The sequence below is a fragment of the Cebus imitator genome, unplaced genomic scaffold (assembly GCF_001604975.1).
Source record: "Cebus imitator isolate Cc_AM_T3 unplaced genomic scaffold, Cebus_imitator-1.0 Scaffold427, whole genome shotgun sequence".
In the NCBI taxonomy this organism is placed as follows: Eukaryota; Metazoa; Chordata; class Mammalia; order Primates; family Cebidae; genus Cebus; species Cebus imitator.
The window spans coordinates 132,797-148,943 of NW_016107742.1; the positions used below are offsets into that span (position 1 = coordinate 132,797).

The following is a 16,147-nucleotide window of genomic DNA, read 5'->3' on the forward strand; positions in this document are numbered from 1 at the left end:
TTTTAGTAGAGACGGGGTTTCACCATGTTGACCAGGATGGTCTCGATCTCTTGACCTCGTAATCCACCCGCCTCGGCCTCCCAAAGTGCTGGGATTACAGGCGTGAGCCACCGCGCCTGGCCAGTAAGTAAAATTTCATCCTTTCCCTCTCATTTCACCTCAACCCCACAATCATGTCCCATAATGCATTACAAAATCAAACACAAATGATTTTAGGACTATCTATACCGCAGCAAGCATGCAGGTAGCTTATCAATAAATTAAAACATATTACTGAGTCCACAAATTACTGGAGAATATTCTCCAGCTCTCACCTGGAGTTCTGGGACAGAAAGCACAGATTCCTCAGAAGCTGATGACATTTCATCTTCCTCATCTTGAGTGAGGTCATCAAAGTCCTCTTCTTCCTCTTCCTCTGGCCCATTCTTCTCTCCTCCAATTTCTGGCCCAACTGGGGTCCCCACTGACTGACCATCAACACTGGATGAGTCTTCTGGCTTCCCTGGGGGACTACTAAGCATCACTTCAGGATCCATCGAGGAAGAAGCATTCTTTGATGATCCTTTGCTCACATCTGTCCCTGAGATTCCTTCATCAGGGGGCTCTTGAGAAGATAAAGGGGTTTGAGTTGGCTGACTCCGCTCCTCTTCCTTCTGTAAGCCTGTCTGTTTATTTACTTCTCTCGCACTGCTCAACTCCTCACTTGGGGTGCCAGTGTCTAATTCCACAGCATGTTCCTCTTTAATGTCATCACAAATGTCATGCTCTGAGGATCCACTGATTTTTTCTCCAGCATCTTCAGGTTCCATCTTGACAATTTCCTCTGAAACCCCAGGGGTAGAGTTGTTTAGAGACTCCTGGATGACCTGAGGCAGTGGTTCCAGAGCTTTCCTTCCCTCCTCTGTTTTCACAATAGTCCAGCGATAGGCACTGTTCTCTGACAATCCTTCCTGACACTCTGTATCTGCTGGTGGAGGCCCTGGGCTATGTTCCAGTTTGGGGAAAACAGTAGCAGCAAGAGGAGATGCTTCCTGGGGCTCTAATTTGGGTTCTAGGCCCTGAAAGGCATTTTTCCCATCAGCCACAGCACAAGCAATGTCCACATTCACTTGGGTCTTATCTTCAGAGGTGGATGGTATAGGAAGATTCACAGAATTGCCAGAAACAATTAAGGGTGAGACAGAGGAGGCCACAAGTGGCTGGTTCAATGGACAGGGGAAGGAAGTAGGGTTAACCAAGAGGGTGGTGATGGGAATAGTCTGGGGACTCTGGGCCACAGCTGCATTGACAGGCTGGATCATGTTACAGCCACTGCCAAGGCTCACAATCTTCACAGTGGTAGCAGGAACAGTGAAGATAACAGGTGCAGGATGGATAACAGGGGCAGGTTTCATACAGGGAGAGGCCTTGGCTCCCCTTCTTTTTGAGGGTCTCCGTCTCACGTATGGCTTTCGAAACTTAGAAGGGGCAAGAGAGGGCAGCATTACCTTGGGCACAGGGGCAGAAGAGAGCAAAGTCTGGGACTCAGGCAGAGGGAAGCTGGTCCTGGTCTCAGGGGGCAGAGCAGGCAATGCTGCAGGAGACTCAAAACCATCACCTCCACTCACCCCCAGTGGAGGGACGCCTGGAACTGTCTGTAAGACAGTGGCTGGCTGGATCAGGTGAGGAATCCGGACCACCACATTGCTTGGAGGGGCTTCTGAATGAGTTGATCGGGCTGGTGTTTTCCCAGGGTTGAAGCTAGGCTGCAGAGAGGGGCTGGGTTGGATAAGGACGGGCTTCAGGACTGATGAACGCCTCTGCCTCCAAGCCTTCCTGGGGAAACGGTTGGCAACTGGCTTCAGTTTCAGGACTACACCCTTAGGCAATAGCAGTGGGTACCGAGTTTCACTCCCCAACTCCCAGTTGTCTTTCTCTAGGCCTCCATCTGAGCTCATCTCCGTGGTTCCAGTCACATTTCCTACCTCTCTAGCACCATTAGCCATGTGCCGCAGTTCCTCCTGGATGGATGGCAGACTGGCCTATTGGAAACAAGAACACTCTGATCCAGCACATGTCAGAATCTGGGAAAAAAGGCTTGGCCCAGTGGCTCACACCTGTAATTCCAGCACTTTGGGAGGCTGAAGTGGGCACATCACGGGAGGTCAGGAGTTTAGGAGCCACTTGGCCAACATGGTAAAACTCTATCTCTACTAAAAGTATAAAAATTATCCAGGTGTGGTGGCGCTCCTGTGTTCCCAGCTACTAGGAAGGTGGAGTCGGAGAATCACTTGAACCTGGGAGGCGGAGGTTGCGGTGAGCCAAGATTGCACCACAGCAAGACTCTGTCTCAAAAACAAACAAAAAAGAATTTGGGAAAAGGAATAGGGCTTTCTAGATTTTAGGGTCCTTAGACAGTCTCAAGGTATCTTTCCAAGAAGGGTCTCTCTGTACATCAAATTTCTACAAAGACCACATTCCAATTATACGCCTTAGAAACTTCTGTGAATGTCCTTAGCAAATTTATTATTTACCTATTATTTTGAAAAGCTTGTAGAATCACCCAGAGAAGGGCAGAAAAGGGAAGAAAGGTGAACGAGAAAGATTTCTAAAGTCCTAGTTCTACAATGAAAGCATTAGAAGATTAAAGAAGCCCTTGATATTCTGTCAGAATTTTCAGTGACCTTTTCCCTCCCACAGACTTTGAGGAAGTGGGTTGTACCTTTAGCCAGAATGGGAGCCGGTGTTCTTCTCTCTCTATAGGTGGCTTCCACTGATGTGGCTGGATCTCTTCACAGCATTTTACTAAGACTGGCAGCTGTTTGGTCTTCTTATAAAACTTAACATGAAAAAAAAAAGCGCATGAGTTACATTCTTTCCAGAAACACTACCCTCTGTCAGGCTAGTGAGTGGGGTGGGTGGTGGGTCGAGAAATACACCCCCCCACCCCCCAACAAACACTTAGGCATTCAGTCAGGATGGTAGGAGAAATTGTAAAATAGAAACAAACCTTCTTGGAAGGCCAGAAGGTTTTTGCAAAAGCCTCAGGAAGGAATGAGCCGAAGGTGGTTCCTACTCAGAGACAATGAGGCAGGAGTAGGTACAAAGGAATGTGGGGGAATTTATCTAAAGAGCGTGTTTACTTATGTGGTCCTAAGACTGACCTTTTAACATCCATGGCCACATGACTGCTGTCTACTGGGGGGTCGGCACTGTAATTACCCACAAATGGTGTTTTGCTTTAGGCCTTGGAACCTGACCTTTAATGATTCCTAGGACTGCTCTCTCTGGGGAAGGCAACCATGTTAATTATCCACAAAAGTGTTGACTCAAAGCCTCTGTCATTAAATCTATACTTAATAAGTGCGTAGAGTGCCAGCTGGTCAGGGCCACAGCTGCCAACTCTTTACCAGGCCCTTCTCAGTGTCTATGAGTAGGCGGCCCATTCTTTCACTGGCTATTCGTGTCTGAGTGCATTTGTTTATCTGTCGCTGGGTCAGGGTTGCCGGCTGGACCCAACAGTTGGTGCCCCAGGCGTGAGGAATGCTGCAACACGGATCGTGACAAAACCCTCAAAAATGAAATTGAAGAAGACTGCAGAGTCAGGAAGTCAGCAAGTCGGTAAGTCAGTAAGTCACTGGTGCCTGCTTGGGATCTCTGAGTTCGAGGGAATTGTTCAGGCTAGGGATTCATCATGGAACATCAGTTATCCGCACAACAGAAGCAGTATATAAAAGTACTGAAACAGCTGCTTAAAGCCAACAGAGCCTGGGTTTCACAGGTTCAATTAGGGGACCTGATGCAAACTGCTGTCTTCCACAACCCATGGCTCTCAGCAGAAAGCACGCTAGATGTAGAGCTCTGGAAACAAGTGGGGAGAAATCTTAAACAGCATCATGTGCAAGGGCAACAGGTCCCAGTAACATCTGTAACGTTATGGGCTTTAGTTAGGGCAGCTCTGGCCCCATTATACAAAGACAAGCCTAAAAAGGGGAGGGAGGAAGAATCGTCACCTACCTTACCACCTCCTTATCCCTCAGTGCTGTTATCACCAGGCCAAGATAACAGTGGAAATGGAGATTTGCCTGAGCTGTCTCCTCCAATAAATTGGAAAAAAGGGATACACTACAGCTATGGGACCTTGTTTCGTACATAAACCCATTTCTTTCTTTCTTTCTTTCTTTTTTTTTTTTGAGACAGAGTCTCAACTCTTGCCCAGGTTGGAGTGCAGTGGCACAATCTCAGCTCACTGCAACCTCCACCTCCTGGGTTTAAGCAATTCTCCACCTCAGCCTCCCGGGCAGCTAGGATTACAGGCACATGCCATTGCACCTGGCTGACTCTTTGTACTTTTAGTAGAGATGAGGTTTCACCATCTTGGTCAGGCTGGTCTTGAACTCCTGACCTTGTGATCCACCCACCTTGGCCTCCCAAAGTGCTGCGATTACAGGTGTGAGCCACCACACCTGGAATGAACCCATTTCTTTTAATGCTTATAAAAAGCTAAGAAAAAGTGTTAAAGAAAATGGAGTCCATTTATGAAAGGAATGATTGAAGCCTTGGCAGACAACTTCTGTATGACCCCATGGGACTGGTCAATGCTAGCTAAAACAACTTTGGAGCCCACCGAATACCTCCTCTGGAGGGCAGAATATGATGAGTTGTGAGGACAGAAAGCCAACCAGAATCAATTGGCTGGGCAAGACATAACAGCTACTACACCGATGTATAACAACAACAACAACTAAATTTGATCCCCAGGCCTACGCACAAGTGTCTCTGTGCACTCTCAGGGCTTGGGACCAAATTCCCAAAAGCGGATTTCAACAGGAATCTTTTATAAACGTTCAACAAGGGCCTCAGGAGCCATTTGTTGAGTTTATCAATCAGTTAACCCAGGCAATTAAGAGACAAATTAGTGACACCCAGGCTGCTGATATATATATTTTTTTCCTTTTAAGATAGAGTCTCACTGTCATCCAGGCTGTACAGTGGTGTAATCTTGGCTCACTGCAACCTCCACCACCTGAGTTCAAGCAATTCTCCTGCTTCAGCCTCCTGAGTATCTGGGATTTCAGGTGTGTGCCACCATGGCTGGCTAATTTTTTTTTTTTTTTTTTCAGTACAGACGGGGTTTCACCATGTTGGCCAGGCTGGTCTTGAACTCCTGACCTCAGATGATCACCCACCTTGGCCTCCCAAAGTGCTGGGATTATAGGATTGAGTCACCATGCCTGGCCGGCTGATATCTCATTGCTACAATTGGCTTATGAAAACATTAATGTGGATTGCCAGCAAGCAATGCAAGCAATCAGAGGAAAGGCAGCCACAGTCGGGGAACTGATACAACCATACCAGCTGGTGGGAACTGAGACACACACAATGCCAGAATATTGGCTATGGCATTAAGGCCTCCTAAAATGAAAAGGGAGAGAAACCCTAATTGTTTTCTATGTGGAGAGCCAGGTCATATGAAAAGGGAATGCCCCAATAATAGAGACCAAGGTAACTCAGGAAAAGAACCCTGTTATGCATCCCCGATGTAAAAAGGGGAAACATTGGGCAAATCAGTGCAAGTCTAAATTTGATAAAAATGGCAACCATAGGTAATCAGACAGGAAACTTCATGAGGGGTTGGCCCCAGGCCCCACTCCCAACTGGGGCAATGCCAGTGGCTTTCCTTGAACAGATGGAAAGCCCACAGTTCCCTCTCTCAGAGCAGCCACCACTGGGGGCACAGGACAGGACTTACTCTGCCCCAACGAATTAGTGCTAAAAAAAGGAAACGACCCCAAGAGGGTTGCAAGAGGGATCTGGGGCCCACTGCCTCCGGGAACAGTAGGATTAGTCCTAGTGCGATCAAGAATATCTAGTAAAGGAATTAATGTGCTCACCGGGCTAATTGATAGTGATTATCAAGATGAAATATTAGTAATGATGGAATCTAAAGGTCTGATATTCTTCCCCCTGGAACAAAGATAGCGCAGTTACTTCTTTTACCATACTGGATCCCCAATGCCCATGGAAAGGAAAGGGAAAAGGAAAGTTTTGGAAGTACAGGAGCCACAGGAGTATATTAGAACCAATTAATCACTGATAAGAGACCCATGATTGCCTTAAAAATTGGAAATTTTTACTGGCTTATTGGACACAAGGGCGGATATTTCAATCATTAGTAATCAAAACTGGCCAGAAAATTGGCCTTGGGTCAAAAAACTGCTGGCGTCAGGGAAGTGCACACAGCTAAGCAGAGCACATGCCCCCTAAAATGCTATGATTCAGAAGGAAGAAAGGCAGTTATACAACCTCTAATCGTGTCCATCCCTGTATCTTTGGGGCTGGGACCTATTAGCTAATTGGGGGTCACTCTGTAGACCCCTTTCTAATAATAGCCACTGTTAAGATCTCTCCCCTACCCCTGACATAGCTCTCTCAGGATCCTATCTGGATAGAACAGTGGCCTCTGAAGGGAGAGAAATTACAGCAAGCCTACGAATTAGCTGAGGAGCAATTAAAAGCCAGCCACATAGAACCAACTAACAGCCCTCGGAATTCGCCTGTTTTTGTCATTCCCAAAAAGTCTGGCAAATGGAGACTTCTGCATGACTTAAGGGCTATTAATGCTAATCTGCAACCTATGAGGCCTCCCTTCCCTGCAGCGATTCCTCAAGATTGGCCTATAATTGCTATAGACTCAAAAGACTGTTTTTATACTATTCCACTTGCAGAACAGGACAGAGAAAAATTTGCATTTACAATACCAGCTATCAATAATGAAAGGACAGCTTGCTGATTTCATTGGAAAGTGCTTCCTCAAGGAGTGCTAAACAGTCTTACCATGTATCAGTATCAGGTAAATCAGGCTTTACTTCCCAGTAAAAAAGAATTTCCTAATTGCAAGATTATTCATTTTATGGATTATATATTACTGGCATTCACAACAGAGCCAGTATATTTAAGTTTATGTGCCTCTGTCATAAAGAATACACTGTTAAGAGGGTTAATCATAGCACCTGAAAAAGTACAGATGTCTTCTCCTTGGAAATATCTTGGGTACATACTAACTTCTCGGTCAGTAAGACCTCAAAAGGTTAAATTAAATACTAGCAACTTACACACCTTAAATGATTATCAGAAATGGCTAGGCAATATTAACTGGCATTGCCCCACTTTGGGCCTTACAACTGATAAGTTGTGAAACCTGTTTTCTATCTTAAAAGGCAATGCAACCTTGGATTCTCCCAGGTATTTAACGCCTGCAGCAAAAAGGGAAATTGAGGAAATAGAACAAGCCATTTTTCACAGGCAACTAGATCGCACAGACCAGGACTATTCAGTTCAATTGTTTGTTTTTCCCACTAAACACTTCCCTACAGTGTTAACAGGACAGATGACCCCAGGGCTACGCTTTATAGAATGGGTTTTTTGCTCACATAGCAGGAATAAAACACTATCTTCCTATATCCAGCTGTATCTCCCTATATCCAATAAAGTCATCTATTCGGGCCACAGACGATGCAATCAGTTGCTAGGATATGACCCTGATAACATCAGGATTCCTTTAAGTAAAAAGCAATTCGAAGCAGTATTGCCAGTATCTATGGACCTGCAAATAGCACTCTCTGATTACACAGGACATATAGAGCATGTCTGTTCTGGTGAGAAGATTCTTCAGTTCTATCTGGTACTTCTGTGGTTTTGCCTACAAAAATAATTCATTCCCCCATACCTTTAAAGTAAATGCTTTAACACCGTTTACTGACAGATCTGGTAAACATGGAAAAGCGGCTGTTTGTTTGGTGGAGACCACATAATTCCTTCACTCGATCCGGATTTACTAGCACTCAGAGAGCTGACATTGGAGCTCTGATATTGGCCTTGGAAACTTTTTCCACTCAGCCCATCAATATTGTTAGTGACTGCTTGCTCTGTTTATATAGAACCTTGAGACAGTCCTAATAAAGTACTCTAGAGGCTGGTCCGAGTGCAATGGTGTTTACAACTAATTGATCACAAGCAGTTACAGATTTCTTTGTTCCTTCTCCACTCCCACTGCTTCACTTAACTAGCCTTACAAAAAATTTTAAAATAAATAAATAAAAAGTACTCCAGAGCCCACCCTGTGTGCACTTTTTCTTCCACTTCCGCAATTGCTAGATCAACACACACATCCTAGTTTTATCACACATATTCGAGCCCACAGCTCACTGCCTGGCCCACTGGCTTATGGCAATGACCAAGCAGACCTACAAGTTATAACATCACTGCTTGACAAAGCCACGTAATATCAATTTTTCCACCAAAATTGGAGAAATTTAACTAAACAATTTCAACTTACCTAAAGACTAGCCAAACAAATTATCCTGCAATGCCCAGATTGACAGCTCACAGACATGTCCCCTCCTTTAACACGTTAACCCTAGAGGACTAGAACCTAATCGGTCATGGCAAACAGATGCTACACACATCCCTGAATTTGGAAAACTAAGATATGTACATGTATCCGTTGATAACAACACTCATCTAATTAGTGCACACGCTCTTCCTGGAGGGTCTATTCGATGTCATTAAACATCTTCTCTTAACTTTTGTGTTTATCAGGTGGCCCACAAAAATTAAAACTGATAATGGTCCGGCTTATGCCAGCTTACAATTTCAACAGTTTTGCCACATGTGGAACAACCAACATTCCACAGCCATCCCATATAACCCCCAAGGACAGGCCATAGTAGAACATGCCCACTCCACCCTTAAAAATATGCTCAGAAAACAAAAAAGGGGGAGTATGAGTAAGGACCCTGCGACACTACTACCACAAGCCTTATTTACCCTTAATTTTCAAAACTTAGATGACAAATTTCAGCTATAGAGAAGTACTTTGCTATAACCTCTCAAAGACATAAAACCTGCAGTTTTGTGGAAAGACGTAAATAGTAATGAATGGTGTGGTCCAAATGATTTGCGAGCCCCGGACCTCAGCTAGGGGATGCTGAAGAAGACAACGTAGGAGGCTAAATGAATCCTGTTCCAGACACAAACACTATTCACTCCAGATAATCTGTTCCTTGCTATGCTCTCTGTTGTACATTGCAACTCGAGTAGGGTATTGATTCTTTTTATGTTCTTGCTTTGTCTACAACCTGTACCTGCTACACTCTATTGGGCTGATATCTTATATCTGCTTTTCTTTAGCCCTGTCACCTGGGAAGACACCCCCTTCTCAGCCTCTAATACCATAACTGCTTGGCTGGGAAGGATAGATTTACCCGCTGTGGGGTCCCTCATTAACGGCACACATTGGACTAAGGTGCCAGGTGACACTACATATCACTCCACTATCTTCCCACTGTGTGTAAGTTATAAAAATTCTAACCCTTACTGTCTACCTGCCCAAACACAACTATGGCTACATTATGGTAAAGGAAATGTCTTAGCAGTCTTAGTTGCAGGTAGCCTCAAACCGGGCAATGCAATCAATGCCACTTTCCCAAACATTCCTTCCTGTGCTAAAGAACAAAGCTGGAAAAGTAATTAATTCCACTTTAACTGGGAGGTCTATCATGGGGAATAGGCCCGTAGCTTCCAGTTAGGCAATTATAATGTCTTAGACTGGAGCCCCCACAGCCATTTGCAGGGTGATTATACTAATGTCTGCGTCTATCGTGACATCAATGACGGTTTCGTAACCATGTCCCATTCCCCTATAATTTGGGCCAATAGGGGGATGGGATATCCCAGACCCCAAGCAGGTCCATGCCACCCCAAGACACTGTCTGGTGCCTGGGACATCTTAGCACCCCCCTTAACACCCGGCATGGGACACATCATAATTCCAGTCACAATTATTCTATGACTTATTTTGATAATTACACTAATCAGTGCCTGATTTGCACTACCCATCCATATGTTTTCCTTATGGGAACCGATATTTCTGTTATTCCCAAAACTCCATGTTTGTGACCCGAGTGCAGGGACAGGCTTGGCTTACCTCTTGTGTCTCTAATTACAATATATCTAATTTAAATGTTACTAGTGTCATGGTATTGAGGAGACAATCTGAGGCTTTCCTACTAGTCAATTTAACACGCAACTGGCAAGGTTCCTCTGCCCTTGCTACCTTAGAATGTGCCCTGTCCCAGGTCAGACACAAAAGATTCATAGTTAGACTTACAGCCTTTATAGTCTCAGCCACATCATCCTAGCAACTGCTAGTGTTGCTATAGCATCTATTAAGGAATCAGTGTAATCAGCTAGTTTTGTAGACAACTTGGCCAGAAATGTGTCTAAGGAGCTTCTCTTACAGCAGGGTATAGATCAAAAGATTCTTGCAGGTCTGCAAGCACTCGAAGCTGCTTTGGAATAGTAGAGGAGCGACAAGATGCACTGGCATTCTGACAGCAGTTAAACTGACTGGGAGCATAAGCATATCTGTGTTACCTCTCTACCTATATATTGACTTTACCAGTCAATACCTAGTTGGGATAAGGTCAAACACTTCCTCTGGAAGAACTTTCTTTTTTTTTTTTTTTTTTCCCCAGTATCTCCTGTTTCCAGGATCTGGGGAATTTTCAATGATAATTTAACAGCAGATGTAAAGCAACTTAAAACTAAAATTCTAGAATCCCTAAATGCTGTAGATCTACAGGCCTAACAAACAGCCATATGGAAGGGTATGTGAGAACATCTCTCCTGGATTGACCCCTGCCTCCTTGACTGGAAAAGAATGTTACTGATTATACTCATATGTGTCTTATGTTATATACTAATTCTAGGATGCAAAGCCGGAATACGAGCAGTGACCACCATGCCTGACAGACCTGCTGCTGCGCACATTGGTGCTCTTCAATCAACAAAACCTGATGCAGAAAACAGAAAAGGGGGATCACTCAGGGTGGTGGGAAAAATTGTAAAATAGACACAAACCTTGGAAGGCCAGAAGGTTTTTGCAAAAAAAAAAAAATAAAAGAAAGAAGGAAAGAAAGAAAACAAAAGGCTGGGCATAGTGGCTCATGCCTATAATCCCAACACTTTGGGAGGCCAAGCTAAGGTAAGCGGACTGTCAGAGATCAGAACTTCAAGACCAGTCTGGGCAACAAAGTGACACCGCGTCTCCACACAAAATAAAATAATTAGCTAGGCTTGGTGGCAAGCACCTGTAGTCCAAGGTGCGAGGAAAGCTGAAGTGGAAGGGTCACTTGAACCTAGGAATTTGACGCTGCAGTGAACTATGATTGTGCAAATGCACTCCAGACAGGAGGACAGAGTGAGAATCTGTCTCTGAAAACACAACAACATAAATAAATATCTAAATAAAAAAGAAGAAACTGGGCACGGTGGTTCACACCTGTAATCCTAGCACTTTGGGAGGCCAAGGTGAGTGGATCACTTGAGGTCAGAAGTTCAAGACCAGCCTGGCCAACATGGTGAAACCCCATGTCTACTAAAAATGCAAAAATTAGCCAGGTGTGGTGGTGCACACCTGTAATCCAAGCTACTCAGGAGGCTGAGGCAGGAGAATCATGTGAACCTGGAAGGCGAAGACTGCAGTGAGCCAAGATCGCGCCATTGTACTCCAGCCTTGGTGACAGAGCAAGAGTCTGTCTGACAAAAAGGAAAAAAAAGCACGTAAGTGGAATATTGTATACCATTTCTAGAAAGTCCAAGACAAAGAATATATTACAGGGAAACATGGATTTGTGAAATCTTTTAAGAGGATGAGGATACTCTAGAGAAACATAATGAATCTAATGTATAAGTGGGAGAAATTAGCTTTAGATAAAAGAAGGTCCCTCTCTTCTTTGACAATAACAAGAGGAGAAATGAATGGGTACATATTGGTAAGATGCCCCAATGGCGCATGAAGGAAACACTCACTTTAATGATGTTGTCCGGAGCTCTGTTCATGTTGAGGTTCTTGATTCTCACTGTCAGTTGTCGGGCAGTCTTGCAGGTTAGAAGATACTTGCTGATCAGAGGATTAGGAAACTCAGTCCCTTCAAAATGCTTCAGTCCTAAAGCTAACAAACTGAGAAAAGAACAATGACACTAAATCTCACTTCATAGCCCTTCCTTCTAAAAGACCTCCCCAGACTAACACATTTTACAATCTACTTTTTCTTTTTTATTGAGACAAGGTCTCACTCTGTCACCCAGCCTAGAGTGCAGTGGTGCAATCACAGCTCACTGCAGCCTCTACTTCCTAGGCTGAAGCGATTCTCCAGTCTCAGCCTCCCAAAGTGCTAGAATTACAGGCATGTGCCATGGCATGTGGCCCAATCTACCTTTTCATATTTTTCAGACAAGGTCTTGCTCTGTTGTCCAGGCTGGAGAGCAGTAGCATGATTACAGTGCACTGCAGCCTTGACTGCCTGGGCTCAAGTGATTCTCCCACTTGAATCCCAAGTATCTGTGACCACAGACATTTGCTACCACACCTGGCTAATTTTTTTCCTTCATTATTTGTAGAGACCAGTTCTTACTATGTTGCCTGGGCTGATCTTAAACACCTGGTGTCAAGTGATTCTCCTGCCTCAGCCTCTCAAAGTGCTGGTATTACAGGTGTATGCCACCATGCCTGGCCAATCTACTTTTTCTAAATCTAATTCTTGCACAAGTTGGTGACTACTCAATAGAAAATTTCAGATACTTAGTGATTAAATATTATGAATAAAAATAAGGCCAGGTACAAACACGCCTGTAATCCCAGCAATTTGGGATGCCAAGACAAGGGGATCACTTGAGGTCAGGAGTTCAAAACCAGCCTGGCCAATATGGTGAAACCCTGTCTCTACTAAAAATACAAAAAATAGCCAGGCATGGTGGCAGGCGCCTGTAATCCCAGGTACTCAGGAGGCTAAGGCAGGAGAATCGCTTGAACTTGGGAGGCAAAGGTTGCAGTGACCAAGCTCATGCCACTGCACTCCAGCCTGGGTGACAAGAGTGAGACTCCATTAAAAAAAAAAAAAAAATCGGTTTCCACTTCTGGTAACGAGAAGCCTTCAGGTCGGCTAGGTACTGAGCGCACCAGGCTCCAGAGTGAAGACTTAAATCCAAGGTCAGGGCAAAACACCTGAAGTTCATCGCAAGGACTGTGATGGTACAGGAAGGGAACTGGAAAGTGCATACAGGACCCTAAACAAAATCCTCACTATGGATGGGCTCACTGAGGACATTAAGCGTCAGCGGCATTACAAGAAGCCATGCTGCCAGCGACAGAGGGAAGGCTATGAAAGGTGCCAGCAGATCTACAACATGGAAATGGCTCGAAAGATCAACTTCCTGATGCAAAAGGATCGGGCAGATCCGTGGTAGGGCTGCTGAGGCCTGCGGATGGGACACCCAGTGTGAAACCCTCATCCAGTTTTGTCTTCGTCTCTTTTCTTTGTACAATCCCATTTCCTATTACCATTCTCTACAATAAACTCAATGACATGTTTTAAAAAAAACAAATACTTCGCAATTATGTGGGAACATGAGAAACTAGGCATAAATCATTAATAAATATGAAATCATGATGAGCGGTATACTAACAATAAAAGGAAGTTCAAAGAGAATACATAGGAGGAGAATGATTCTAATAAAACAAATATAAAATGAATAGGTACCCTGTCAGACAAATTAAACTGGGACCAATACTACCCTCTAACAACACACATAATCATGGTTACATATATACATATGTGGTGATAACCGTGTGGCAATCCACACAAAGGGCCATAAAAATGTTCATAACCTGGCTGGGCACAGTGGCTTATGCCTGTAATCCCAGCACTTTGGGAGGTCAGGGAGGGAGGATGCTTTGAGCCCAGGAGTTTGAAAGCAGACTGGACAACATACAGAGACCCTCATCTGTGTAAAAAAAAAAACAATAAGAAACAAAAGAAATTAGCCATGTATGGTGGCACATGACTGGTCCCAGCTACTCCCATGGAGGCTGAGGTGGAAGGATCAGGACTGCAGTGAGCTGTAACTGCCTGGGTGACAGAGTAATATCCTGTCTCTAAATAAATAAATAAATAATAGCATAAAATAAAAGCGAACCTCCTGCCTTGGCCTCTCAAAGTGCTGGGATTACAGGTGTGAGTCACCAGGCCTGGTCTAAAATGCTTCAAAAATGTGTGTGACATCCCCCAAAAAAGCAGTATTTGACACTGCTAGAACAAGCATGTCCTAGAGAACACTGCTGATCTATACTGCTTTTCCTTGTCTTCTGTGTGTGTCTTATACAAGTCTTACTTCACCTAAATTCCTCAAAGGAACAGTATCTTCTCCTTGGGATATTCTGCTGTTTTGATTCCCCAGAGTAAACACTTACTTGTCCTCAGCCTTGGTGAAGAGGATCTTATCCTGGGGATTCTTGGCCTTCAGGGAACACACTGGAAGTAACTCTGGATACATGAAAACCTTGCTTGTGGCCAGGATCCAAGCCACTTGCTTTGGCAAACAGGGAAATTCACTGGCTATAAGAAAATAAATCTCTGATAAACCAACTTCTAGGACAAAAGAGGGCTTCATAAAAGCCTGTAAATGCATTTTTGCATTAGGTAGAGCTGTCCTTATCTAACTTGATTCTCTCCCATCTGCCCACCATCCCCAAAAATTTCCATAGCCTTTCTTAAGCTAATATTATGTCAAAGGGAGTCCCATTCAATGGCAATACAAGTTGATTCTCTTATTCTTTCTGTGAGAAACACTTTATTCACTAAACAAAACAAACACTTAAAAAGCACCTAGTAATACCTGGCACATAGTGTATGCTCAAAAATTTTTTACCTCCTTCCCCCTTTAAATCCTTGAAAGATAAGAGACCTTCAACAATGCTTTCTTTCTTCCAGGATAAGATTCCAACTTCTTTAATCTCCCTCACAAATCTGGTATTCCAAATTTTACTTTTATTTGATTCTTACTTAACTTTCATTAAGTTCTCCCAGATTCCTCCTGAGATTGGGAACAAAAGAACCATAAAAGGAATGAGACAATTCAGTCTCATTCATTTCTGTCTCCCTCTCTCAGACTCTCAATTTCAGGCACCTCTGCATTTCTAGAGACAAAACTACTATATCCATATTTCTTCTTCCATAACTATTATTTTTATATCTCCAGAAGAAAAACACAGGACACCAGATGTGTAAGATATTACTATTATTTAGTATTAAATCAAGTTTTCATTACCATTTCATTCATCATTTACTATAGCTATTAAAGTAGTTTGAGATCCATGTCTATGATATAATACACTTAAATTCAACTATATTCAACTTAATGATAAGACTCAGGATTTAAAATAGAATCCAAAGACAAACCCAAATCCAGAACAAACCACAACTAATTTGCTAAATCAGGAAACAAATCAGAAGCAAATATTTGGCTTAAGTAAACAGCAAATATTTTCCCAAAAAATACAAAACCAATGCAACGTAGAACCTAAACCTGCAAATTTCTTTAAAATACTGAACATGGCAAATGTACAATCTCTAACTTGGGCCTAACTCCCAAATCAACATTTCATTCAGAATGGAGATATCGCTTACACTATAGTCAGTAGGGTAAATAAAATTAGTTAATCTTAATGAAGAGTAAAAACCTGAAGATGACCAAATTTTACCACCTGACTTTCATCTTTACCAGGCCCAGTTTGTCTTGATCTGACTCATAATACTTACCCCTCCTATTGCTGAATTCCAATTCTTAGCACTGAGCCTCAGATTTCTACCTCCCATATTCCTATCCTGTCCACTGCCTCCATGCCTTACCCAGGCCCAGAGATTATCATGTAATTCTAAAATTTAGACAATGAGTACAAAGAGAGGATAAGAGAGAAGGAAGAAATTACAAACGTCCTGTGTCTTCCATTCTTAGGTAAGTATCCTAGGAAGTTATCTATGGGATAAGATTCCCACCACCTCTCACCGCAAGTAAAAACTTAAAGCTGACACATCTGTCTCCTACCAGTCTTCTTGACAGTTTTATGAGGGCTGCAGTCAATGCTGACATGTGTGTTGAAGTCTTCAATAAGCTGCATAGCGCCCATCAAGTTACAGGGTTGGAACAGGGTCTGAAACTTGGGGTTGTACTGATGGTGAAGGGCGATGGAGCTTTGAGCAAAGGTTCCCAGCTCTTTCTGGGAAAACAGGACACAAAAAGAAGATCTAAGACAATTCCAGACAAT

At 43.6% G+C, this 16,147-nt stretch overlaps 1 protein-coding gene and 1 pseudogene across 9 annotated transcripts in view; one reads left to right on the top strand and one right to left on the bottom strand.

Annotated features, from left to right (window-relative positions):
* Positions 1-16,147, bottom strand: part of GON4L (gon-4 like) — a 105,409-nt gene that overhangs the window by 14,519 nt on the left and 74,743 nt on the right. For all 9 annotated transcript variants that reach the window (XM_017509939.1, XM_037731884.1, XM_017509942.2 and 6 more), the window contains 5 exons: positions 15,928-16,099; positions 14,294-14,438; positions 11,854-12,004; positions 2,702-2,818; positions 315-2,021 (listed from right to left, as the gene is read on the bottom strand). In XM_017509939.1, coding sequence (XP_017365428.1) covers positions 315-2,021; positions 2,702-2,818; positions 11,854-12,004; positions 14,294-14,438; positions 15,928-16,099 — 2,292 coding nt within the window. The remainder of the gene's footprint in view (positions 1-314; positions 2,022-2,701; positions 2,819-11,853; positions 12,005-14,293; positions 14,439-15,927; positions 16,100-16,147) is intronic.
* Positions 12,642-13,299, top strand: LOC108290207 (annotated as a pseudogene).